The sequence below is a fragment of the Dasypus novemcinctus genome, chromosome 29, assembly GCF_030445035.2.
Source record: "Dasypus novemcinctus isolate mDasNov1 chromosome 29, mDasNov1.1.hap2, whole genome shotgun sequence".
NCBI lineage: Eukaryota > Metazoa > Chordata > Mammalia > Cingulata > Dasypodidae > Dasypus > Dasypus novemcinctus.
The window spans coordinates 32,273,079-32,300,774 of NC_080701.1; the positions used below are offsets into that span (position 1 = coordinate 32,273,079).

Consider the following 27,696-nt stretch of genomic DNA (forward strand, 5'->3'; position numbering starts at 1 on the left):
GTGGAATTATCAGTCAACTCCCGAAAATGGGCTCCTGACCAGGAAAAGGGCCCTGGGGCTGAAGTTTCCTTAAGGCTCTCTTCCTTCTTGACCGGCCTACCCCAGGGTGTTCAGTATGCTGTGGACGTGCAGTTAACCCTTCCCACCCAGGCCGAAAGGGGCCTCTCCACCAAAGGAGCACCGAGGGAGCGAGGGAGGGTGACCCAAGGGGAAAGCTGGCCCTCCCCTCACCCGCTCTCCCCGCTCGGTCTCACGGTTCCACACGGTATCTTCATCTTTACTCCCAGAAGAGATAGCAGTGGCCATCTCCGACACACACACAGGCACACACATACACACACACACACCGCAAGCATGATCCCAGGGCCACTTCTGGGAAGTAGAGTTGACCCCTTGGCCCCCTCCGCTGGGAAAACCTGCCTCCAGGAGGGTGGTCTGGGCCCTGGAGGTGGCTGAGGGGCCTGGCTGTCCCCCCACACACACCTGCCTCTTACAAGTCCTGCCCGTCGCAGCTCTGGGCAGCTCAGCAGCAGGCAATGTGGCTGCTTTTCCTGAAAATACAATTTTGTTTTCTTCTTGGCCCTGATCGGTCTTGGCTGGATTTTCAAACCAGCCCTCGGGCGAAAAGGTCAGATTTTCTAATAGTCCCTTCCAAAAGAGCACCCACTTCCAGAGGGCTGCTGGGAAGGGTTGCGGGGTGTCCGTGGGTCCTGGGGCACCTTCCCAGAGGGCTCCCTCAGCCCCTCCCATTCAGAAGAGAAGCTGCTTCTGGCTTTGGGGGGCGGGGCAGAACGGTGTAGACCACACCCCAGAGCAGGCCAGACCCCCTGGGAACTCAATGCCTGGAGAAGAAGGAAGGGAGGGAGCTGGCAAAGGGCCCAGGGCATGACCAAGGAGGAACCCCAATCCCAGTCCTAGCCTGGAGAACACTGACTAGGCCTCCCCATCTCAGGGGCCCTTCTGAGCCCAGCACCTACCCACCCGCTCACAGCCTCTCCCGGAGCCCAGGGTGCTCTCCTAACCCGGCAGGCAGCCTGGCTCCCTGGGGCTCCACACCAGCCCGTGGCTGGAGCAGCACCTACACTGAGGCAGATGTGGGCACCACAAGCCCTCAGCACCCTCGCTGCCCCGGCTGCCCGGAGTAGGCTCTAGGCTCATGGAGCACCTCCTCCCTGGCAGCCTGGCCTGGGACTTCTGGTCAGCACCCAGCCTTGCCAACACCCTCCTGCCCGAGAATGCTCTCTCTAGACCCCAGCTTCCCAAGTGGCGGAGATTTCACACCACATTAAAGGGGGCGAGGCCATGAGAATGCTGGGTGGGAAACTGCCCCAGCTCAGGGGCGCAGGGCAGCCCCTCTTCCCTGCCCCCAGGAGGAGGGTGTTTACAAAATGAGCCGTGGTCTTTGTTCACATCTGCTTTTCTCTCTCATCCTCCCACTCCCACCCGCTTCACCCCAGGAAACAAACTTTGGCCTCCCTCACTCCTCTTCCCACCAGCTAGGGGGGGGCCCCGCCCCAGCCGCGTGCCCCCCTGGGGGGTGAAGGCAAGGCAGTGAACTCTGCTCACAACCTTCCACTCCCACACAGCCACCAGGCCCGGGTCTGGGCAAGAGGGAGAGCCAAGGTGGAGAGAAACTTGTCAGGAGTCCTCAGGAACGCAGCAGGGAAGGGGTTGAAGGAGTGGGAAAGAGAGGTGCATTTTCCCGAGGCTGACTGGCAATTGGGGGGTGACTGCCAGAGCTCCCTCACAGATGTCCAACCGGGAGCTCCGGGGGGAATCCATGCCCCCCACCACGACTCCCGGGGCCGGTCGGGAAAGGTGGGACCGGCCGGATTTTTCTCCTTCCCACCACCGAGCCTCTCCCATCCTCGCTTCTAGATCAAGAGTTGGATTTTTTTTTAATCGCCGCAAATTAAGCTTGATTTGCGGGAATTGGGGCCATCCTGGGGAGCAAAGGCGTGAGTACGTGTGCGGGGTGGGGGGTGTTTGCGGGCTTGCGGTCTCGTTCCTAATCCCCCCTCCCCCCGCACGAGCAGAGCAGCCAGCCACCGCGCCCCGCACTCCGCCCGCGTCCTCGCTGCCCAGGCTCCGCTCGAGCTCGGCGCTGCCCCGACCGGGCTCGGTGCGTGGCGCGCTCTCCCCGCAGCGCCCTCGCCGGCTCCGGCGAGCCCCGACCCCCGCCCGCGCCCTCGCCGGCTCCGCGCCCTCGCCGGCTCCCCGCCTTCCTGCCGGCACCCTCCGCGCGCAGCCCGGCTCGGCCCCCCGGGGCTCGGGCGGCGGGTGCCGGCTGCCCTCGCCGCCCACAGGTACTCACCTAAAAAGAAGAAGAAGCAGAAGGCGTTTGCCAAGATCATGTTAAATAAATCCCACCGTTGTTTGTTTTTTTTTTATCCGTTTCTCCCTTGGGTAAAAAAATAACAACAGTAATAATAAGAGCCCAGCAGCCCCGAATCCAATGCGGAGATCCCAGCTAGTCCACCCAGCGAAGATCCGGAGTCCGGCGCTGCTCGCCTCCGGCTGGAGGGGGCAGGGTGAAAGGAGGGCGGGTGGGCTGCCTCCTGACGCCCCCCTTCCCCACCAAAATTAAAACGCAAACGTTGACCACGTATATATACGGTTTCAAAGCCAAGAGCCCAGTCCTGGGGTCAGCCCTCCTCTCCGCTCGTCCGGGAGGGCGCGAGTCCCCGCGGGTCCAATTCCCCGGCGCTGCCCAAGAGGGGGACGGGGAGGTGGGGAAGAGGCGAGGGAAGAGGGAAGGGCTGGGAGCAAGAAGCGAGGGAGGGGTTCCGGACAAACTGCAAATAGGAAAGCAATCCACCGACGGGGGTTCAAGCCCAGGAAAATCCAGCGGGAGCTGCGAGGCCGAGAGCGCGGAGTCGCTTCTTTCGCACCGAGACGCAGAAAAGCTCCAAAAATTAAGTAAAGGAATAAATCCTCTCCCGCACCCCTGGCTCGGCGCACTTTCTCCTGCTAATGGAATCCCCGCGCCCGGCTGTCCCTGCGCGCCTGCTCCCACCTCTGCTCCCTCCTCTGGCTCGCGCTCTTCTGCTCTGGCTCTCCCAGCTCGCCCTCGCGCTCCTCTCTCCCTCCCCTTCCTCCCTCTCCCCCTGCTCCTCCCTCCGCCCGCCCCTTCCCCCTCCTCGGCTCCCTCTCCGCGGCTCGCGCGCCGGCGCCCCTCTCCTCCGCCCCGGGCTCGGCGCTCCGGCTCCCAGGCGGCGGGCGGCGCGGGAGCGCGGCGGGGCAGCGACACTCCGCAGCGGCGGCGGCCACACGGCGGCGGTGGCGGCGGCGGCGCCGGGGAACGCTGGCTGGGAGAGCTCCGCCGCCACCGCCTCCCTCGGCCCCGCCGCCCGAGCCCGCAACTGCCCTGCGCCCCCACACCGCGTCAGCTCCCACCCACCCGAGCCCCCGCCCGGCCCTTCTGCCCCCCGCAGCGGCGCTCCCGCGGGCGGGCTGCGCCCTCCAGCCCCTGCGGCCTCCGGAGCGCGGAGGGGCGAGGGGTCTCCACCCTCCGCGGGCCCCTGAATCCCTGGCCCGGGAGCCGAAGCCGAGCGCCCCCCTGATGGCGCCCAAGAAAAGGATCCCTTCGGCGCCGGGCCCGCCCCGCGCTCAGAGACCCATGTGCTCTCCACGCGGAGCTCGAGAACTTTCCTTGCCCGTCCGGGGCGCGCTCGCCACCCGCCCGGTCTTCGCCACCCTTCGAGGCTCCCCGTCCCCACCCGCCACCTTCACCCGGCGCCGGGAAGAGGCTGCGGCTCTGGGGATCCCTGACTGTCTATTCGACGGTCCTGGGCAACCCTGTCCGGACCGAGCGGGAGGGAGCCGGCGAGGGCTCCCAGCCCGCCCCGGCGGGCGCGCCCGAGATCCCGGTCGGACCCGGCTCCGCGCCAGACTCGGCGGCCACCGCGCCCCGAGCGCGTCGGGGGCCCGGCTGTCGGCGGCCGCTGGGCAGCGGGGAGCCGGTCGCGAGGTGGCTAGCAGCACCCCGCTCCCGGGGCTCCGCGTGGGGTTCCGTCTCCCGCAGCCAGGAAGGGGGGGGATTGATCCATCTGGCGGTGCGCCGGGCTCGCCGGCGCGTTTTAGTCACCGAATTGACAATAAACGCCCAGAAACACCAAGAAAGAAGCGTCTGTCTGGGAAAGGGTAGAAGATGAGGTGAAGCCGCTGGGACGTTCGGGCCAAGGAGGGTGGGAGGGTCAGGGGTGGGGGGTAGCGGGGCTGCGGACACGCGGGAGCAGACGCCGCGGCGCGCACGGGGGGCAGAGGCCCACGCACGCCGGCCGCCCCGGTTCTCCCCGCTGACATCCTCGGCTGGCTGGGCTGCCCCGCGTCCCTCGGCCTGCGCGCGCACATTCCTGCGCACAGCTTGGCTCGCACCCGGTGGGCTGCGGTGGGGTACGCGCAGCGCCTCGGAAACTTTACGCGCTGCCCCGAAGCGGATCTGGGCTAGCTCTCCAATGTACTGGCGGTGCCTTTTAAGATGCATTTTTTAATGAACAAGATTCTGGAAAAGGGTAGATGGTGAAAACTGACCTTGCGCGAAGGAGGGGGCCACTCGCCAACCCGCGGCCTTCGCTAGAGGGAAAGCTAGAGGGAGCAACTTCCATCTTGCGGATTTAGGCGGGAACGCGCTTCTGCGCGCCGGGGAGGGCGCAGGGGGCTCTGCCTAGCCGCCTCTCTGACTTGGCACAGCCCGGGGCGCTGGCCTCTGCCCCCGGGGCCGCAGCTCCTGCGCCGGGGCCCGGAGATTGGAGCTGGCAAAAGCGCCCCTCCCGCATGCCTCTCCACTTCTGGGAAATGTCTTCACATCTAACAAGGTCCCCTGGCTTCTTTCCAGAGATTGAAGGGCTTAAGGAACCGTCTCCGACGAGTGTAGGTCCAGAGGATGAGAAACACTAGGAATTATACTGCTGGAGAGCGTCGGAGCGGGGGCTGGAAGCGGGAGCCTGACCTTACGCTTGCTCCTCCCTGCTTCTCTTCCGGGGCCTTCTAAGGGGCCTCCAAATACCCCCACCCCGACCCAGACCTGCCTTCTTCCAAGAACCAGGCTCAGAAGGACTGCTCGGCACATCCCTCTCCCCCTCCCCCAAGTGTTTTTAAACTTTCTTTTAACCCCAGGTTAGCGTAAGGAGGAAGACCGAAACAAACAGGAGAGCTTTACCCGCCCACCTTTCCAACAAAGGGAGCTGAGAAAGCGGAAATACCCGGGGATGCTGCTGGGCGCGGGGAGGTGGCAGGAAGGAGCGCTGCAGCCTGCTGTAGCACGGGCCTCTCCCTCTTGGAACGTCCGATCTGGTTACACAAGCGTGGCCCCCGCTCCCTCCCCTCTGCCAGGCCCACCCTCAGCCTGAGCCTGAGCCGCCCGGACACACTCCTTCCCGAGCTGCTCTGTGTGAGGGTCCCCTGGGCCGTGCAGAGGAAACACAGATGAACTCGTGCTCGCCCCTGCCATGCGCTCTCGGGCAACTGAATCTCTCCAAATCTCAGAGATCTCATCTATGAAATGGAGATTTTTAAAAAAAGATACCATCTCGTCGTGGCTAGTGTATGAGGTACATGGACAAAGCAGCTGGTCATTATTTGCGGAACACCGCTCCTTTCCTCAGGCATGCAGAAGAGGAATTACGAACTTCTGACAAGGTATAATAAAAAGCCTGGGTGGCAAGTGAGAAGCAGAGATAAAAGGCTACAGGGCTTGCAGGGAGACTCCTTCCTAGAGGATGAAAGAGAGCATCATGGCAGAAAGGAGCCTGGTCGCAGCAGGAGTGAGCTAACGAAAGCCCTCCGATTCCTTGATACGCTTTGGCTCACTCTCCAGTACCTGTATCCTTTGGTCATCCCTCAAGGACCCCTCCCAGCTGCACCTGAGCTCAAGGGCAGGTGCTCCTCCCGCCCGCCCAAGATGGCCCCACCGCTCCCACAGAGGCAGGAGCTGAAATGAGCGGGACGAGGAAAGAGAAGGCTTCCAACCTTGAATGCATTCGCTTTCCCTCGTGTCTCTTGGCCTCCTGGTCTTTGGTGTGGATTCTCCAGAGGTCTAGAGCAGTAGAGAAGCAGGTAAAAGACACGCACACACTAGCATCACAGCATAGCTGCACTGCTCAGCTGACCAGCCCTGGTGCTGCTCCCCGGAGAATCTCATTCCCTCCTTTCCTCTGGCTCCAGAGATAAAGAAAAACATCCAGGAATGAAAAGAAGAAGACACTGCACTCACATCCAGCTAAGATGTGTCAGGAACCACAGAGCTGGTAAGGCAAGGGTGCCCCCAGCCAGGGGACAGCAGCCTGACCTGGAGCACTCCATAATCAATCAGCTAGCACGTATTTATTAGACAGCCTCCTGTGTCCCCAGCACAGTGGCAGGGCTTGACGTGGAAGCCTTTAGAGGCCAGTGATGGACTTGGGTCGTATAACCAAGGAAGGATAGTGAGCCACGCGATGTCACGCTGGGGCGAGGTAAGAGAAAGGAACGGCTGATGCCATTGGGTTGCAGGTGCGCAGCCAGGGAGAAGCTGCCAGTGGGGAGACTTCAGGCTGGACCCAGAAAATGGGTAGAAATGGTCTGGGAATGGAGGAGGGCCCTCTGGGCAAGAGGATAGCGCAGACGGAGGCATAAAGGTAAGATGCGTTTGAGGGGCAGTCCAGCAGCTGGGAGGCGCCAGGCAGGTGGGAAGGGCAGGGCCTGGCGGGAGAACCTTGGGAAGGTCATCTCATCGGGATGCGCAGTGGGGGTCCGAGCATGGCAGGCTACCCCCCCCCACCCTGATCCCATAGGAGCCTGCAGGTTTTTGAGCAGGCGAGTGGCATGACGACAGTGGCAGTTTAGGAAGATTGATCTGACATCTGTGAAGGATGGAGACGAGACCAGGGAGGAGGCGATTCCAAGTCTCAGCCTGTGGAAATGAGGGCCCGAATGAGGTGGCGGTGGGGCGAGGTGGCGGTGGGCGCGGCGAGGAGGTGGTTGTCAGAGGCGTTGTAGAGATGAATCAGCGGGATGTTGGGGAACAGGGAGGAGGGAACCTACCTTCCCCTTGGAGAGGGGCCAGGCCGGGATGAAATGAACCCCTTTCATTGATACGGTAACTATGGAAGAGGTAGTATTATTAGCCCCATCTTACAAATGAGGAAACCAGGGCGAGGGGAGTGATTTGACTTGCCTGAGGTCACATTTTAAGTGGCAGAACTAGGGTTTGAACTCGGGCCAATTCCCTAGGCCAGTGAATTTTCATATGTCAGTTCCATACACCCTAAATCTCCCTCTCTCCCTGCACTATCTGATCACAGGGGAAGAAATTGTGCAACTTGACGTTTCTTGGGTGCCTTTACTGTGGCCCTTGCCTGAGCGTAATCCCAGGGGTTCAAGCCTGGAGCCTGGAAGGGGCTCCCCAGGGAGGCACGGCTCCCCAGGGAGGCCCTCTCCTGGGCCCGGGTCAGTCGTGGGCTTTTCCAGCTCCATTGCAGCCCCGTCTCCCCCCTCGCCAACGAGTCCTGCCTGCAGAGCCCCTTCAGACCCCGTGCCCAGGCTGGAAGGAGCGAGCTGGTCTGGAAGAGGAGATGGGCAGGGATTGAACTGAGCCATCTGAGTCCCAGACTGTGAGCAGGGCTGCTGGGGCGGGGTGGGTGGGGATGGGCCAGGAGGGAGGCGGTGCGCCCTGCATTCGAGGGCATCAATTTCTCTCCTCGGTGTCCGTCAATGTTCTCAGGGCTTCATCATTCTCTTTGGAGGTAGGCGTCCAAAGGAGGTGGAATCTGGCTTTATAGTCCATTTCCCAGGGTCTGAAAGACCTCACTGCAGCCCCTCCCACCCCAGGGCGCCCCCAGAGAACCCCTTAGCAGGGAAGGAACCTGCTGCTGCAGCCTCCTGAGGGGCTGGGGCGCCAGATCGGAAGTTACTCCAATAGGAAGCTCTCCATACCACCATCTCGCAAAAACAACGTTGCAAGGGAAGATGCATAGATAGGGTCCTCGCAATACACCTGGGAAAAAGGCAGGGCCGAATTAGCCTCCCTTTAGACGTGAACAAGCTCGGGCTTGAAGGAGACCCGTGGCCTGGCCAAGGTCACAACGTGGCCGGCAAGTGGCAGAGCCGGCCTCCAGCCGAGGTCCTCTGGCACTGGTCTAATGAGCTTCCAGCTTCCCAGCACGCCTCCCTCCCACAGCCAGGAACGCTTGACCCGTCCACCCCGGCAGCGGGCTTTCCCACGGTTCTGAGTTTCAGTTCTGCCCACCTCCCCAGCGAAAACCACCCAAAAGTCCCAGAAATGCCTTCCCTTAGCCTCAGCTCATTGCAGAGCAGAGAAAAATGATACATTTGCATAAATGTATCATTTACGTTATTCCACATTCTTTAATGTAGCTGATAGGGACGGTCCATGCCGAGGTGGGGAATGATGAATAGAGTCATGGCCATTTCAAGAAGAAGAAAACAGGCGTGCTGTGACCTCTGCCCCAAGCTACGTGTGACTCCAGTGCACCTTCAGGTCTAGGTTACTCCCTGTGTCTTCCACGAGAAGATCGTTCTGTCCCATCCTCTTTTGGCCCCCTCCATGCCTTCCACTCTGACTTCCCCACTGCCAGATAGTAAATCCCCCTGCACCTCCACCAACTCACTCCCTGCCTGTCGCCACTCATCCTCTACATCCTGGGAGGAGAGAAGTGCGACAGGATGGGGACACAGCAGTCGGGGGGTGATGCAAGAGTTGGCTATGAACTTCAGAAGGGTCCCACTCCCATTCAGCACGGTGGGGGGGGAGGTGGGCATCCGGGACTGTGCCCCAACCCCCCAGAATCTCTGCCAAGACCAGACCAGTGTGAAATCCAAGAAAAGCGAGAGGTGATGATTGGAGGAGAGCCTAAAAGTCATCATTCAGGCCACCCAAATCCCCCATGGCAATGCCCAGAATGTCGCTGCTAGAACTCCCCTTCTTTACATTCTCTCTTGAAATGCCAACATCAGATATTGATATTGAAACTCCTATCTTGGATGTGAGGGCGATCTGGCTGCAACATCTGTCACCCCATTGATCGCCAGGGTTGATTCGGCTGATCTGGCTGGCTAGGCGGGTGTCCCCTTCCTCCCTCACCGCTCCATGTGCGTCCCTCCCGAAGCTGCGCGCTCCGTCGAAGAGGACGACCTTCCCCACTAGAGGAGGACTGTTCTTCGGTCAAGGGTATACGAGTAGCTGCGCTCCCCTGCTAGAACCTCCAAACAAGCTCTCAAGGTCCATTTGTAGGAGAACGTAGGGTAGTCAAGCTTCCAAGACTCCAGACACATCCAAATGAGGCATTGCACGTGGCAGTCTGCCTTTCTTTAAAAAATAAAAAAATAAATAAAAATTTAAAAAAAAAAAAAAGAAACTCCTATCTCGTTAGAAACATAGGCTATCCGAGTCAGGCAGCCTTAGACAGGTCATCCCATCCAAACCCGGCCAACCCCAGGCATTTCCCCACATCAGTCCCATAAGGAATCACCCACACTTGCTACTCATTAGTTTTCCTTCCCGAAAGCCGGGGTCAGAGCCCTAGGAGGTTTGGGGACTGGGAGCCTGGGGCAAGTGATATAGGAGCTGGTGGAGAAGAGGGAGAAGGCCGCCAAGATAAATTTTGGCAATGTCCTCCCTTCATACAAGACAGGCTTTTTGCTCTGAATGCTTCTTTCACCAGAAATCCCAGACCTCCCTGGGAGGCTATGAATGCCCACTCCTCACCTGCCCCTTCACAGTTCCGCAGGGAGAGCGGGAGCTGGGCAAGTGCACACTGCCCTGGTAATGAGCTGCCGCCGGCTCGAAATAGCCTAGCTCGCTGTCAGGCACCTCCGCTGCCCTGGACTACACTGCACTCAGGCCCTGGAGGACACCATCCTGCCACACCCCAGCCGCGTCCTGGTGCCAGCAGTTCTCCTGGCAGACCCCAGCTGCCCGGGCCCACCCCCAGCCTCTCTTCTGAGCTCTCCCACATCCCAGCTCTCGGCACTGGCCATCTGCCAGGTTACTGAAGGCTAGAGGCAGGAGAGAGGGAGAGGGGCAGTGATGGTTCCTGCCGAGCTGTGGGGGGCCAGCTCCTGCAGCCTGGCACTCCCCAGGAGAGCTCTCAGCCCCAGCGGTCCCCACAGGGGCCATGTCTTTATTTAGCAGAGCCTGGCAAGATGGGCGGGGCATCAGCTCGAGGTCTGCGATGGATGTCACGCCAGGCTCCAGGGGCTGGAAGGCAGCATGCAAGAAAGGGGCTTGGACAGAAAATGAGGACCAGAGTATCCTTCCCCAAGGGGAAGGGCCTTCGCCAGACTCAATTAGAATTTGGCCAAATGAGCACACTTACCTGTGTGCCCACCCCACACCCTGACCACTCTTTCTGTGAACATCTCCTCCTATCATCTAGAATTTTCTCTCCTTACCACCACTGTCCCCAAGCATCTAATGCTTTCCTGCTATCCTATCTCTCTTGCCAGAGCAGAAAACTATGTGTTCCCAGAGGGAGGTACATTGCTCAACCCAAAGGAATGAATTACTAATGGTAGAATTTCAATCACCATCAACCCTCAGGCTCTTCGGGTTGGAAGGAACCTTTCATGTCCGTGGTAATAAACAGCCAACAGGTGCACTGCACTCGACAGCTTACAGAGCTTTTCCCTATAAGTTCGTCCTCCTTGTGCCTCCCAACAACACTTGAAGGGCAGGTATTTTTCAGCTGGGAAAACTGAAAGTCAGGCATAAATGACTCTGTCCATGATCATGTTGTCAGTGAGTTGCTGACCTAGGACGTGAACCAAGGCGTCCTGGCTGACTGTGCTGCCCCTAATTGTGAGGCTTAAACACTGCAGCAAAATTAAGTTAAATTAAATTTTTAATGTTGAGAACTAAGACGATGTCACATAAGCACTCCGAGTCACGGGGTTTCTCTCCTGTGCTCTGATGATGGCAGAATTCTTCCTCGTGCCAAGCTGGAACTCGCTGGCCCATGCTCCCACATCCACCAGGATTAGAAGAGTGGAGGAGAGTCTCCGGGGATCCCTCGGACCGCACACGCCCCTACCCAGCCTATTGAGCTTCCCTCGGTGCTGTTTGCCTCCAGTGGAGCTGGCAGGTGCCGCTCTCAGCAAAGTGACCCGGCATCACCCCAGCTCCTAGTCCCCAGCCAAGTCAGGCATCCACACAGCAGGCTCCAGCGTGGGGCATCCCCAGGGGTACAGGAACCCGCTGACTCCCTCCTCCAAAGTGGATGTGTCCCTTCTCCCCGGGGACAGGAGGGGCTGTCTGGACTAGGTGCTCCGTCACCACATCCTCAGAGGTCAGCACATAATAGATGTTCAGGAAGTGCTTGTGCAGGGGATGAATGAATAAATGAATGAACAAATGATGCCACTTACGCCCTGTGTCCTTAACACAAGAACTTCGACCTAGGACCACTGACCTGGTTCAAACCACTTACCCACTTTTACTGGGCACACTAGGGTCTTATTTGCCCATATAAGAAATGCTTCTCTTTACTTCCGTTCTGTTCTCCTTAGGAAAAAAAATTGATAAATCTGACTGGAGGATTTTTTGCCCTTTAAATTCTTTTAATTCAGGCTAGATTGGCTTATTCTCTTGGCTTTCAAGTCTAATTCCATAAAGACACGTTAGACCTCGCGATCGACACCACCCGTTGCCGCGTTCTTGCTTGTTAGCGGTGTCATCCCCCTGCACTCCATCCCGGGGACCCCAAGAAATGTTTAGCCTGAGAAAGCAGAGCGGCTGCAACCTCGGCTCTCCCCAGCCCAAACCCCCAGAAGAGGGTGCCGGAGGCACAGCCCACAGGGGACCTAAGTCCACGCTGTGCGGACGCTGAACTCCCTGCACAGGTCACGGCCATCCTCTCCAGGTCAGCCTTGGCACTGACGGTGAGGCTGGCAGGATCAAGAGCCGGCGGCTCCTGAACAGATCAGAGTGGGTCTCGGGCTCTCCAGCAGGTGGCCAGCGACCCGTACCTCCTTGCAGCTTGAGCTCTGTCCTGGGAACACCCTGCCTTCCGCCAGGCAGGCCTGTCCTCCGTTCCGCTCTGCCAGCTGCCACCTTGAAAGACGGTCTGATAACGCGGGTCCCAGGCAAAGTGGTAATCTGTTTATTTTTAGAGTTGCCAGTGCCTTGCATTTTCCAGACCTAGCAAGACGGATAATGGTCTTTTTTGCCAGCAATCTCAATCAATCAATCAGCGAATTCTTCAATACCTTCTTGCTACTCCTTGCTGACACGTATGCATTTTAAAGAAATAGTAACAGAGAGACAAGGGCTTAACGGGAGGTAATGGTTCCCTAATAGTCGAAATCGGGCTCCAGAAGAAAGGATTCCAGGAAGCTCTGGGAGGGCAAACCTGCCACACCCATGGCCCCCCCCCCTCCTAAGGTGGCCGATATTGTCTGGTTAACTGAGGAGCTGAGGCCTCTCGGGGAAGCGCTCTAGCAGTCGGGGTGGCTCACAAGTCCTCCTAATCCATTTGCAATTGCTGGTCAGAGGAAGTCGGAAGCCCCCCAGCTGCAAGATCCATGGATCTGTGAGATGACCAGGACGCTGTGAACTGTCCCAGTGCCCTGCCCTGCCATGCCTAAGCGCTCCTCCCTGCCCACCAGGCGGGGGGTGGTCTCAACAGCTTTCCAAAGAGAGAGACCTTCCCGCTCCCAAAGGAGGACAGGAGGGCGCTGGCTGGAGGAGACCTATGGTGCCAGGACGTACGATGGGGGTCTGTTGGAATCCACAGCTAGTTAGAACAAATCCCTTCAACGGGAGAGCCTCCACGGCCTTCAGTCCTGAACCAGGGGCCATTTCCTCCCAAGGTGCTGCTCTCACCCCTTGCTGGACCTTCCATACCCAGAGGCTCCGTTGCTCTCCTTGGCCCTGAGCGGGAATACTGGGGCACGCAGGCACCCCAGAACGAGAAAGGGCCTCCCCTCGGGGCCCCGGTAGACAATCCCATCCACGCCAGGAGCCAGGCTTGCGCGAGGCAGGGAGGCAGAGGGGCTGCTGTAGCAGCTAACGAGCATTCCGGGAGCCCGTAGGTGGGCTGCACGGGTACCACCGTGAGCCAGCCACACGCTCATCTGCTTGGAGGCCGACCCAGCCCGGCCTTGCAGATGCCACCCGGGCCCTAGGGGGTTTAAGCAGCCAGAGGGAGGGCAGGAAAGGGGCCGTTGCCCCTCTCCCAGCCCTTTCACAGGTCTTTCCCTTCTGGATTCAAGCTTCCTTTCCTGCTTCCCTGCCCCCGCTCCCTCGTTCACATTTGCTCCATCGTTCGCATTTGTTCCACCACTTTTCTGAGTGCTGAGGTTACAGCAGGCGGTGTCTCCTCTCCCAGGAAATTTAGGGCCCAGCCTTCTCCTTGACACATTGCCTTGCTCCAATCAGACCCGTTTCTAGTTTTTGACACCACCACGTGGGACTCCTGGCTGGCCATACGGAAACAGGAATCACGAAAGTCAGGAGAACATCTTAGGTTTGTTCTTTGCCGTGCAGGAAGTGCCCTCGCACGTGCTCTCTTGTTAGATCCTGACAACTGCCTTTGCAGTGAACAGGCCACGGTCGTTAAATGAGGCATTACTGCCGGCTCTGCCACTTAGTGGCTGCAGCCCCTGGAGCGAGTCCCTGCATCTGGCCACATCTCCATAAAATGGGGATGGTACAGCATGCCTGCCTGCCTCGCACAATTGGGACTCACTCAGTCGTCATGAAAGCACCTACTCTGCTCCAGGAACTGGACTAGACATCGAGACACAAACTCTCCAGGACGTTACTGCAATCTTGAATAAAAGTGTCAAGGAGCTTCTGGCCTGGAAAGGGGAAGGCAGATGTGTACAAAAATACATGCAAAAAAGTATGGAAACTTCAGTGGTAGACTAATGGTATAATGGGGAAAGAGATCAACTGATTAATGGATATATGTAGAAATGGGGATTTTAGAGAAGTCACTGCATAAAGAAATACCACTTACTGGCTCTTACCAGGAGGCATTTCCACATACATAATTGCTCTATGGATCAAAAAGGATTATGGGTATGAACCTACTCTAGAATAAACTGTGGAGACCCCAACAGTGCAAGATAGCCATATTGCTGTTGATGTAAAATGTTAGTCTTTGATTGACTGAAATGGGTTGAAATAGGTTAGGTTATGCTACAGCAACAACCAACTACAAAGTCTCAGAAGACTGACACCATAAAGGTTTATTTCTCCTTCACCTAACAGACTTACTGTAGACTGGCAGGGGCTCTGCTCCACACAGGCATGCAGGGATCCAGTCTGACTGATGCTCTCTCATCGTGTAGCTGCCCCATCTGGAACACAAAGCCTCCTCAGGAGGAGAGAACTGCAGGGCAGAGATGGCCAAAGGTGATACGTGTCACTTCCACCCACCACCCCTTGACCAGAGCCAATTACATAGTCCCTTCCAGCTCCACAGGGCCTGGCGCACATGGGGAAGCAGATGGACTATCGGGCAGGCATCAACATCTCTGCCACAGGGGCCACAGAAGAACCCTCTGCATCTTGCAGAACCTGGTTGTTTGGCAATTCAGAGTGTCCCAAGGGAAACTGAGGTCTGGCCTCTCAGGGCCAAGTAATTTATGGGGCACAAGATGTGGAATGAATTCTTCTAACTCTAAAGTGACCAGCCATGGCAGAGAACTAAAGAATAATCCCAAGACTCAAGTTACTTCTGTGACTTAGATGAGCCCAGAGTTAAACTACTTCTACTATTACTACTACTACTACTGCTAATAATAATAATGCTAGCTAACATGTATTGAGCACTGACTATGTGCTAAATACATGTTACCTGTATTATTAATATCTCATTGATGCTTCACAATAACCCAGAGAGATAAATGGTATCATTAGCCATATTTTATGAATGAAGATAATAAAGAACAAATCCAAGGTTCTTCATACTCCCCAATTAGCAAGATAGCAGAGGAGGGAAGTGAATACAGAACAGCACTGTCACAAAAAACCGTTCACTTTACCGCCAAGCTACGCCACCTCCCACGGCAGACCGGGGCCGCGAATTACACGCGCACACAGGCGCACACACAATTCGCAGTCCTGACGTCGGGATTCGCAGCCTGATTCTGTCACTAGCTATATGTTCTTGGGTCAGTCACGTCCCCTTTCCAAACCTCAATTTCCTCATCTGTAAAACTGGGACAATAGCAATACCTATCTCAGAGGATTATTGAGAGCATACGAAGATTATCTCTTTTACTTATCTTCTAGAAAAGGGCTTCATAGTTGCTCTTGCAGAACAAAAAGTAGTCGTGAGTCAGACATCCCCTCGTGACGAGGCAAGAGCCTGCAGGGAGGTCAGAACGTGGATGAGGGACAGAACGGGACAGCTCTCTTCTCCACTGGCTGGCTTGCTGACACGCCCCAAATGGTCCCAGCCAACAAACCCTCTTCCTCTGTCCCCGTGCTCCCTTTGGCAACTCTGCCACAGCCTCATCATTTGTTTTTCCTGCAGGGGTTTTGCAATATTTCTCCTAAGTAGGACAGCTACATCCATTATTTCTATTGTATCACGAGTGCTACCAGGGAGCAGAGTGTCCGACGGGCTAGCTAGGGTTTCCAGTCTGATGGCAGAGGCTCTATCTCACGTGCCCCCCGCCCCTTCTCCTGCGCTGCAGCCTGAGCCTGTGGGCCTTTCTGGGCGCCCCTGCCTACTCCAGCCTGTGATTCCATCCTGCTCCGGGGCACCACTCCAGCCTGCCCAGGCCACACATCCATCCCCCCAAATGCCCATCATATTTTTTAACCTTCCCTAACAAGGTATTTCTTCCACCTGGACTATCCTCCCAGCTTCTCTCCTGCCGTAAGAAAGCCTTCCCAGACACACGTTAAAATGTCAACAGCAGTTGTCTCTGGGTGACGAGATTACAGATTATCTCTATCGTGTTCTTTCCAATTTTCTCCATTTGGAGATTTTTTTTAAGATTTATGTATTTATTTCTCTCTCCTTCCCCCCCTAACCCCGGTTGTCTGTTCTCTGTCTATTTGCTGTGTGTTCTTCTTTGTCCACTTCTGTTATCGTCAGCGGCACGGGAATCTGTGTTTCTTTTTGTTGTGTCATCTTGTTGTGTCAGCTCTCCGTGGGTGCGGCGCCATTCCTGGGCAGGCTGCACTTTTTTTCGCACTGGGCGGGCTCTCCTTACGGGGCGCACTCCTTGCGCGTGGGGCTCCCCTACGCAGGGGACACCATGCATGCGTCAGCACTGCACATGGGCCAGCTGCACACGGGTCAAGGAGGCCCGGGGTTTGAACCGCGGACCTCCCATGTGGTAGACGGACGCCCTAACCACTGGGCCAAGCCCATTTGGGGATTTTTGTCCTCAGAAAAACACAACGAAGTCCTGCTTTCAGTCCCTGCCCTCCTGGTGCAGCGCCCTCCGCATCCCAGCTTACCATTATCTTTCTCCTCTGAAACCGTAGCTCTAGCCCTGTCATGAATTGGGTATAGGGTATCCAAATTGGGATAGGGTATTCCCAACCAAAGCGTAAGCTCTGTGCGAACAGGGAACGCATTATGCATGTTTTCTGTGCCCTGCAGAGCCCCTGCACAACTCTAGGCATGCGTGTGAGGGCGTACCCCCGATTACAGGGGTGATAAGTAGGTCTCCTTTTACGCCTTCCCACGACTTGGGGATGTGCGATCCTAGAAGGTTAGAAGCAAGGGACCTTAGAAGTTTTATAACTCAGGCTCCCGCACTCCTCTAGACTGTTGCTGACTTGTCATCTGCTCACCCACAGGGTTTTATTATCCGCGGTATATGAGCAGTCAAAGGAAGGTGTAGGGAGGCAAAGCCGTTTGGCCCAGGAGCCCCGAACCCCCATTCCTGTTGCCCAGCCTGGTGCTTTAACCACTAAACCACAGCTGCCACTCCAAGACCTTATTAGTAGCCATTTCTCTCACAGTCAGCGGCTGGACAGGACTTGCCAGGTTAATAATTTGTTCATTAGGCGCCTAATGAATTACTTGTTAATTGCTAACTTGATGAACAGCCAGCAGTCCCCATCTGCCGGGAGAAACGGCGACAAATAGCTGCAGAAAGGCCGGTCCAGCCTCCAGCCCTGGGGAGCGGGAGTCCTCTGCCCGAGGGGGCGGCAGCTCCCAAGGACACCACTGCCTCCAAGTGCAGCAGGGTCCCCGGGGAGTGGATACCGTCCAGTGAGGGCAGCCCTGGCAAGACACCACTTGCTGGACATGCAGCTTCCCTGCAGAGCTCCAGGCAGCCCCAGTCTTCATCTCCCCCACTCTTTCAAGGCCCCTTTCCTCAAACCCTCATCTAACAGCTTTCTTTTGTTTTTATTTTCTCTGTCGTCTCATTACAGTCAATGTCAGCACCACTCAATTCAAACTTCACATATATATATATTCACATATACATGTATGTATTTTCATACACTATCAAATCATCCCTGCGTGCTGGTCTTCTCTCCCCGTCTTGAAAGCAGGTACAATGTCCCTGGACAGAGATTTTAAGCTCTCTCGTTCATCCTTGTGTTTCTTGTACCTAACACAGTGTTTAGCTCAATAAATATTCATTAAAGGAGTAACTCAAACTTTTCTGTGTATTTCTACCCCACTACGATCACCGCTGTGCTGAGCACATTAAATATTCAGCGCATACTCCTAAGTCGATAGGAATTCCGTTTTCTCGGGGGGAACGTTTCCAGACCCCCTGAAAAATTCTGTAGAGTCCACGGTAGAGTATTTAAGGCAAACCCTCTTGGTCATGTCGGCTCCCGAATCCTAATGGCTCTGTTATTTCTGAAATCACTTTAGAGCCGCTCTGAATGGAGAAGACGATGATTTCTTGCATTTGCATAGCAATTTCTCTTATCAAAGCACGTTCTCGTTTTATCCATCCAGCGGAGCTGGAGGAAGAGGACGTATGAGGATGTCCGCTTTGTGAGCGGAGGACTGAAAGGAGAAGGATCCATCGTCTTTCCCCAGTGAGAGTAAGCCCGGGCTGGGCCGGCGCCCCAGCCTCCCCGCCACGGGGGCTCCTGCAGGACAGGCCTTGGTCTTTTGGCCTGGGGGTCTGAGCGCGTAGCCCGGGGGGGAAGGCACAGAGGAGACGCTGGGGGGTTTGTTTGCCTTGATGGGGGTGGTCCAGGGACTCCGGGAGAGCCTCTCCCTGGAGCAGCCCGAGGGCCAGGGAGACGGCCTTCAGCACCCCAGAGCCCCACACCAGGCCAGGCTTTCCAGTGAATCCTCTGATAATGAGCCTGGGAAGTAATTTATCTATTATCACTTTTTACACTGTGACAAGTGACAATAAGGAGAACGTGATCTCCGTACAACAGCAGGATGATTTCACGTATTATTTATGTGTCTTTTGATATTGCGGGTGTTTTTAGAAGCTACCTCGAATCTGTGTGGAATGAGGCTGGTATAGGTTTTTAAAATACGCTATCTCATGCCATCAATTCAACGGGGAGAAGGGTGATTTGGTGCCCCTTTGGCAGATGGGAAAAGCAAGGCAGAGCCAAAGTTGGTGCGGCGAGCAGGCGAAGGAGCCGGGGCTTGACTGGCTCTCCATTCTCCCTCCTCGTGGTCCCTGGATTGGTGGACACAGAACCCAGAGGAGCTGGGCTCACTTCTGAAGGTCGGAGGAGAGGAGAAGGGCCTGCCCCGGGAGGTGCCAGAGTCCATCTGCAGATGAAGCTCTTTTGGCAAACTGAGTTTTTTGTTTATTTGTTTTTTATTATCCCCCTGCTTTTGCGGGTATTTTTTTGCATGCTGTCTGCTCTCTGTGTCCATTCGCTGTGCGTTCTTCTGTGTCTGTATTTATTTATTTTATTTCCCCTCCCCCCTTGCAGCTTGCTTGCTGTCTGCTCTCTGTGTCCATTCGCTGTGCGTTCTTCTGTGTCTGTATTTATTTATTTCCCCTTCCCCTTTGCAGCTTGCTTGCTGTCTGCTCCCTGTGTCCATTTGCTGCGTGTTCTTCTGTGTTCTCGCTTGTCTCCCCTTTTTGTGTGTGTGTGTGGCGTCACAACATCCGTGGGCCAGGAGGTGCTCCACAGCACAAACTGAGCTTTTTTAAAAAATATGGAGCTGAATGATTTCAGGTGGGGTCCCCACTCCCCAGTCCCCCATATTAAGTCACCTGTGTGGCCACTGATGGCTTTTGAGTTTGCATTTGGTCTAAGAGCAGCAGCTGCAGCCCAGATAGAGCCAGCTGTGCGCTTCCTTGGGCGGTACAGTGGCTGCTGGGACTGGGAGCGGCTGCTGGGTATGACATCGGGCTAGAAAGTGGAGTGGGGGGGTAGTAAATGCAAACTTCACACAGACATTCACCCCCAGCCAGCTGCATTTTACCAAGCTCGGACCTGCCCTGGGTGATGAGGCCTGAGGCCTTTAGCACCCAGAGCTGCCTCTCCTGCAGTCCTGGGCCTGACTGGACCACATGTCACCCTCCTGGAGCATCCCCCAACACGTGGTCTGAAGTGGCCTGCAAAAGAGTCACAAGCTCACAGAGCAGGGAGAGCCCTGCAAGCTCCCCAGGTTCCATGTGAAACATGGAAGGCAAAGAGCAGGGCACACGCCCCCATTCTTTACCAGGGCTGCGCCCCACCTCCTCATCTCCATCTTTCTTCTCTGCTTTACACAGGTGCCCAGAGCTGCCATCCGTAGCCCTGGACTGTAGGAGCAGAAATGACACAAAGCAGGCTGTCCTTCTCCACCCCCCTACCAGGGAGGTCTGTCCTAGCTCGGGTGGGACCAGCCTTGCTCCCTTTATCCCTTCCCCTTCCTTGGTCCTGATCCTTAGTTCCTTCATGGTCTCCCCAATCTCTCCTCCCCCCTCCCAAGATCCTGGGCAGTTGCTATCAGCAGAGATCAAAATCTAGGACCAATTGGTGCCAACCTGCTGAGGATACAAAAGAACTGGGTCAGCAGGGAGCAGCAGTGTGTCAGATTCCAGCAGGGACTGGGGGAAATGGAGACATCAAAGAGGCTGTCACTCAGAGACCGATTCTCGGAAGGATTCTCGGAAGGACCGGCAGGCGATGGCAGGAGCCCAGGAGAATGGGAGTGAGCTGCCGGCACTCGGTGGGGCTGATGACGGCAGTCGGAATGTCAGGTGCAGAGCCCAGAATTCTGAGGGGTCCTGTGCAAAAAAAAAGAAGGGGTGCTACAGCTCCTGGAAAGGAGGGCCCCCAGGAGGAGGTGGGAGGTACACCGAGGTGAATCAAGTAAGGCTCCTGCCGTGTGTACCGGTTCTGGTGGGTCCGGGAGGAGGCCCCATCGGCCAAGGAGCCTGGGGAGAAGGAAGACTTGGAAACGACCTGGCATCTCCTGGGGACATGAGAGGAGGGGGCTGCCCCTTGAGGGCCTTGCCCCAAAGTACTCGGCGCTTGTGCCCCCTCCAGTAGTAACCCACAGGTCGCAGCACAGGGAATGTGTCTGGTCCCTCCCTGCCCCCAGGAGAGAAGTGGAGCAGCTTGCAGAGAGCAGGACAGTCCAGCACAGAGCAGCACCTGCAAGCCACCTCCTTGGCCGCCTTAGGACCCCTGGGGAGGCGCTTCTGGAAGCACCCCTCGCCCTTTCTGCCTCGAGGCTCCCTGCAGCAGAAGCTAGAGCCGCCTCCCTCTGAGGCATCCTCGTGACATTTGCATTGCATTTTTCTTGTCCAAGCACGTTCTCCTTTCATCCTTCCGGCTACCTGGACTGAGGCTGGGGGGCAGGGTCTCTTTCTGGGGCTCTAACCCGCTCTAAGTGCCCAAGCCTGGAGGCCTCTTAGCCTTTTGCTTCACCAGGTCACAGAGAACTTGGGGTGGGCTTTCCCAGTCCCCATCAGACAGCCTATGGGTGTGTCCCCTGCTCCCAAGATTAAATCCCAAAGTATTTCTCCCTGGCAACCACTAACGAAACTCACAGGCAGGCACCCAACTAGTCTCCCAAGGTCTCCCTCTACCGAGGGCACCTGGTGGGGTTGAGGAATAGCCTCTCTCTTTCTCTCTCCCCCTCCCTCCCTCCCTCTCTCTTGCTCTCTCGCTCTCTCAAGCTTTATATTCCCCGTGCCCTGGGCCCCTTGCCATAGGTTCTTCCAGGGCAAGGGAACCTGGGCTTCTCCTGCTTACAAAGCCTCCTCTTCCTCTTCCGAGGGGAGCATCTGCTTTCCCCAGGTGCGATGGAGGTCTGTGTCCCTTTTCCCACAGGGCACTCAGTGCATTGATTTTTTAAATTAATTAATTGTGTGAAATTATAGGTTTGCAGGAAGTTGTGAATTGCTCATCTGTCGTCCACCTCTATCATTCTGTCACCTTGGAGACTTTGCTCCCCACTCTCTGCCCCCACTGAGCCGTGGCCCTTGGAGGCCATGTCAGGGCTGGGTCCACCCCAGCTGTGAAGAGGACCAACCAGAGAAGGCAAATCTGGCCTCCAGGCTGCCCAGCTGGCCTGGCACGGCCCCCTTGCCCATCTGCGCTGGATTCAGACAACTCACACAAGAGGCCCCCGGGTGCTCACAAGCTCAGGCTTCTGCCCGCCTCCGGCCCAGCCTGGTCTCTCCTTGTCCCATTCTGAGTCCAGGCCTGTCGCTGCCCTGGGCAGTCCCTCTCCGGCTTGGTCTCCTCCGCCTGTGGCTTTCGTAAGCCAGCCTGCTCTCTGCTGCCCCCGTCAGGCAGTCTGCGGCCTCACCGCGTCCTGGCCTCCGGATTTTAATTTGAAATTCTCCCACGTCATGCTTTCCACGGCCATACTGTACCTACATAATTCATTTTTATTACCTAAATATAGGGCCTCCTATTTGTCCCTGTTAAATTTCATCTTGTTTGTTTCAGGCATCATTTCAGCTTATCAGGATGTTTTCAAACCCTTAGCTGTCTCTCCAGACCTCAATTATCCCTTCTAACTGTCATCTAAAAATTTAATAATCCTGCTCTCTGTGTCTTCATCCACGTCAGAGATGAAATCATTGGATTGAACAGGGTCTAGGACAAAGTCCAATGCCACAGTCCTAGGAGATCCCCTTCCAGATTGAGGTTTGAGAGTTGGGCAAAGCCCCCTTGGGGACAATTGTTTTGTAGCTGTACATCCACCCAAGTGCACTATCGACTGGACTTCAGCTTTCTCATTTATCCACAAGGCTGTCGTGAGAGGTTCTATACTGCCTGTTCATCAACAGATCAACCCAAATAGGTTGGCTTCATTGGCCCGTAGGGACAAAATGAGGCCACTTTTCCTTTCATACCCAAGGTACAATGGCTTGCGTTCCCACCCACTCCATCAAGGATTCTGATTCCCGAGTAGTCCCAAGACTGCACAGGGTATACACGCTGGTCTAAAAAGCAGCCCTCCTGAGGTCCCCCCACTGCTACCTGCAATGAAAGCAGAAACTCACAGACTAGTTCTGCTCACTGGCCTTGCCATAGACTTCTGCCTGATTTGCAGGGTGCCGACATCAAATCTTTCTGGGAACCAGGGCCTGCCCCTTTAATCAGAAATATGCAATGTTTGTTTGCCCAGGGCCCACTCTGGGATCCAAGTTAGCCCTGGGTGACTCTGAGTTCCAGATGGAGCTGTGCTGTCCAGAGCCAGCCCCAGCTGGTGAGGTGGGAGGCTGGACCCCAGTCTCGACCCCTTTCTCTTCTTTCTTGCCTTCTAGCCTCAGCTGCAGGCATTCCAGTACATCACTGTGGAGATGGGATCCCACCCCCTATCCTTAGCTCCTGTGCAAACTCGGGATAAAAACAGAGGCAAAGAAGAACAGCCTAGGACCCACAGACACATGGGAGAAGGATGACCCTCTTGCGCCATGCCCTGTTGAACAGAAACACCCTATGATTTACCCATCTAATAGATACCAAGACAAGAAAGAGGAGTTGGGTTGATCTGCTTTATCTTAAGTGAATGCATGCTGGCTTCCAGCAATCACCTTCCTTTCCCAAGAACTCTTAAATCATCGCTTCTCATCATCTGTTTTGGAATTTTCCAAGCATCAACTTTGGAATTACCGAAGAATCATTTCCAGCATCAGGGAGGGTTTCCGGGTAACTGGCCCTGATGAACGGGTAGGATCCTTAATTGGAAGCCAGGCTCCTCCACGCCCTGCCAGCCATTCCTTCCCCTCTCGCCGTCATTATCACACACACACACACTCACACACGTGTGTGCATACACGAGAGGCCCAGAGATTGCGCACAGAGGAGCCCACAGTGCCTCTAACACGGACATGCCATCTGCACAAAGACGCCAAAAGCCAACAGCCCCGATTCTCCCATCTTTTCTTCTTTTAGCCTTTTTCAGAATTGCTCTGACGTTTCTCTCCACACCCCACCCTTACCCCAAGAAGTGATAGACGCCTTCATAGCTCTGTAATTGTGACTGTGGCTAAGTAGCCGTGTGATCGCAGGGAAAAGGGAGCCAGGCACGCGAGGAGCGTACTGGGTGGGCAGGCTCTGACCCATGCTGCAAACAGACCTCCATCTGCCAGGCTGCCACCCTCCCTGCGTGGGGAGTTGATGGAGCGTTGACTGCCAGGTTGCTAACGTCCTTGTCTGAGGACGCTGCAAAGACATCGTTTTCCGTGGAGGAATTCTAAGGCTTAGACTTGAGTCTTCTCAGAATTATAGTAATTGAAGTGGAGAAGAGCAACGTGTCAGAGCCCCTGCCTAACCTATCACTACTGGGTTGACAGCAGGGTTCCTAACGTCAAGGTCACTCTGTCCTCTCAAGATGCTCTCCCTCTTTCTCCCTGCCCCCTTCCTCTCCTCTCCAAATCAGGGCAAAGACCACCAAGGGCCCAACCATCCACAATTGGAAATGAGAGGCCAAGAGGGTTCCCTGGAAAAGCAGGTGCCCTTCAAAATCTAGCTCTTGGGAGCCAGTTGAGTCTTACTGGGCTGGGTCCAGCAGGCAGCCCTTTCATTGCGGTTTCACAGGGACTGGGGGTTGGTTAGGAGACAATAGCAGAACGGGAAAAGAGCTCAAATACCATCCAGACCTGTCTGCTGTTTCCACAAATGAGGAAACCAAGGCTCCAAAGAGAGAAGCAACTCACTTAAGTTCAGCTGCATAGTCACAGAGCCAAGCTTAGCACTCAAGATTCCTGACACCTGGTTTATGCCACAACTCCAGGGCCGCTTATTGAAGCCAGACACCGTACTAGATGCTTGACGTAAATTATTTCTTATGTTCTCAGCACCTTGTTGAGGAATCATTAGCCCGACTTTGGGGTTGAGAAGATGAAGTCATTTGCCCAAGGCCACACAGATAGTGGGAGATGAGAGATTCAAGCTCAGTAGACCATCCTTTCTCGTAAATACCCATCAAGGGTAGAAAGAAGCAAGTCCGAGTGGGGGGTTTGGGGATGCAGGAGGGTGTCCTGATGGGAGGAACCCCCGGGAGCTACAGGCTGAGAGGTCCCAGCTACAGGTCACCAGTGATTACATTCGATTCGAGATTTCCTTCATAACCAAATGGTAAGGACCATACGTGGCCAAATGTCAACAAACATGGTACCAAGAAGGAAAGATGTTCCTGAGCAGAAGTGGAAAAGGTTCACAGGGGAGACGTGCCTGGAGCTGACCTTCAAGGAAGAGGATCTGGAAAGCAGCCCAAAGCAGAAAGGAGTCTGGAATTGGTGGAATCTCCAGGAAGACCTCGCGTTTCCATGGATATCGGTGCTATGACTGTGGGAGAGAGAAGGAACCCAGGTTCCTAATCTAATTCCCAGATCTCTGCCCACTCCATCCCTATTCTCCACCCCAATTCCTACAGGGACCAGAGGGCTGAGCAGACCTCAGAGAAAGTGATGGATGATTTCCCTTCTGGAGCACTCACTCCACATGCACCACGCCGCTACCCAGTCTCTTGGAAGGCAAAGGGGCATTGACAGAGAGAAAGAAGGGAAGAGGGAGTATGGGATGGGAAAGACACAGCCCTACTCAACTTGCGAGTAGGGTAGGGGAGTTGACGAGCCCCTTAATGCCTAATTATAGAATAGCATGACTAAAATGTCTGCAGGGGAGAGGGGCATTGCCTTTCTGAGATGTGGCGATGGTCGTTCATTCCACGAGGTGCAGCAACCGAAGTGTCATTGCCCATTGACTGGTACTGACTTCTCATCGTTTTTCTTTGCAAAATGGGGAGGATAATAGTATGCACCTCACAGGATGATTGTTGAGAATTAAATAAGATGCAAAGTACCTAGTATAGTTCCTGGCGTATAATCAGCACACAGTAAATGTTAGATTTTTATTATTGTTTTTATTTCGATCTTGATGAAAAATGTATTCTTTTCGCACTGTTATAAAAAGAAGAGAACCGTGAGTTAGGTTTCACAAATTTCATTGCCAAAGTCGTGTACTTTGGACAGTTCTATTACATTTGTGTTATTTAAACAAAAAAAAAATATCCTTCTCGGGAAAGTTGGGAGGAAAGTGCTCCCTATTCCACCCCAAGGCAGTGCTTATGCTCATAAAACCCTTTTCCACTTCAAGGTGATTTCTGGCTAGTTCCTCAGCATATGCTCAGGATGGAGGTCCCAGGTCAACGGGGCAAATGGCATCCTACTTCCTTTACTGATACCGAACTCAGGGCAAAGGAAGTGTGTGGGTGGACCCGAAACCAGGTCCCCGTACCCCTCAGCCCTCCGTCCAGACACGCTGCGTCTACGAGGCTCAGCAGGCTGCCTGCCTATCTGCTCCCCAGGACACACAGTAGGTCCTCTTTGTGGCCAGGCTCTCACTCTGCTGAGTCGTGCATCTCTCAATGGCTTCAGAATGACAGGACAATAGCCCAGGGCTGAGGTGTCCAGAAACGTGTGGAGCTTGGAGTCATGTGCCAAGATGATGGTTCCTCTTCTTGCAAGGAGCATGATGCTGGAATGTTCTTCCAGCCTCCAGGGGCTTCTGGTACCCAACCCTGCCATCCCCAGCTCCGCCACACCCCTTGCCCCCACTCACCACCCAGCCCTCTCCTTGCCGGTCCCGCGGCCAGCCTCACCCGCTGGCACCACTGCGCCCAGCCGGGGCACGTTCTGGCTGGGCAGAGCCCACGCTGTTCCGGGCATTAGCTGCGTCGAGTAGCCCCCTCTGCCGGTGTCCCCATTCCCATCCCCACCCATACGCCCATCCCTGCCCCGCGGGCAGGCTGATCACCATTCCGCGAACAGGTTTGTTTACCTCCCATCCCGTCTGCTCCAACACGACCCCCAAAGCCTTGCTCACGTCCCCCCTTCTAGAATTACTTTTGCTTTCTGATCCAGCTTTTTCTTATAGGAAGCCATTCTAGACTACCCCACGCCCACAGTATTTACCTCCATTTTGTAAACACCTGCAGCCCCGATTGTCCAGATTGATGTTTTTCAAAATGTAGACGAGAGGATCGTGGAAATGAATTTAGTGGTCATAAAGAGCAGTCTTTAACAAAATAGGATAGAGATAAATACCAGTCCCTGCACACACTTACGCATATATATGTAATGCATACAGACGTAAAGCAAAATATGTGCCTTACTGTGCGCTGCAGTCAAAAGCTTTTGGAAAACTCTGGATGTTAGCGCCTTCCATCGCAAACAGTACCACAGACATATAATCTGCCTAAATTCTCCACCAAAGATGTCAGGAACAAGGTCGGGGAGGGGGTAAGGGGTGAGCCAAAGTGGAACCACTTTCACCCGGGAGAGAAAGCACAAGCCAGGAAAACACGTCAGAACGGCCACCCGTGTGTCTGTCCACCATTAGGCACTAGTGACTAGACGACCAGCTCCTCGAGGGCTGTGCCTGAGACTTCCTCGCTCACCTCTCTCCCCAGCACACACAGAACCAAACAGCAAGAGTCCAGAAGTAATTACTGGGGGAGCAAGTGCAGTAGAGAGCTGACATAGAGAACTGACAGCCGCACTGCCGCGGAGAGCCGACGGCAGACACTGAGCACAAACAACAAGGGGGGGAAGAATAAAGAAATGAAATAAAATAAATAAATCATTTTAAAAAAGAAGAAGAAAAAGAAAACACACCTCCGAATGACCTCCACCTGAGGGCTGAGGGAGCCGTGCTATTTAGGTGTAGCTCAGTGGTTCACATGTATGAGATCCCAGGTTCAATGCCTGGAACCTCCTAAAAAAAGAGTAATTACCGGTGAATGAATGGCATGGGTTAGGCTAGATTACTCGGTGGTAACAAAAAAGAAAGAAATCAACATCTCAATGGCTTCTGCCACAGACCTTTATTTCTCACTCATACAAAGTCGATGACGGGTCAGATAGCTTTCCGGGGCCGTTGTGTGGAAACTAGGCTGCTCCCATCGTGCCATGCTGCCGTGTCAATGCATGGCCCCAGGTGACAGTGGAGGGGAAGAGCTAGAGGGCTGTGCACTCTGGCATATGTCACGTTCCCAGCCTTTGGCCAGCCCCTTGACCTAGCCCCGTTTCCCTTCAAGGAGGATGGGAACCAGAAGAGCGTCACGAGCTGGTGAGCAGCAAATGCCTCTGCCCCAACCTGCCTGAGCTGTATTGCCTTGTGACTTAATTATACAGAGAGACCTGGCCTCCCCACTGCTCGGTTATTCGTTCTACGGCACTTCTGGGGTGTGGGAGGGGTCTACTGTGAAGTACGCAGTGTGCGTGGAGATGCAGAGACGCCTGAGGCGCTATCCTGGCTTGGATTACCCCAGAAGCAGTCCCTGATACAAGCACCAGAGTGTGTCTGGCTGATGGGGAGTGAGGGAG

The 27,696-nt window shown here is 55.4% G+C and overlaps 1 protein-coding gene across 4 annotated transcripts in view; it reads right to left on the reverse strand.

Annotated features, from left to right (window-relative positions):
* Positions 1 to 3,114, reverse strand: part of GFRA2 (GDNF family receptor alpha 2) — a 109,832-nt gene extending 106,718 nt beyond the window's left edge. The window contains exons 1-2 of one of the 4 annotated variants that reach the window (XM_058289811.1): positions 3,017 to 3,081; positions 2,315 to 2,401 (exon numbers count right to left, since the gene is read on the reverse strand). In XM_058289811.1, the coding sequence (XP_058145794.1) occupies positions 2,315 to 2,354 (40 nt within the window). In that variant the 5' untranslated portion in view covers positions 2,355 to 2,401; positions 3,017 to 3,081. Of the gene's footprint in view, positions 1 to 2,314 lie in introns of all 4 variants that reach the window. The other 3 variants (XM_058289812.2, XM_058289810.2, XM_058289813.2) reach the window with 3 other exon arrangements.
* Positions 3,115 to 27,696: the final 24,582 nt, after the last annotated feature.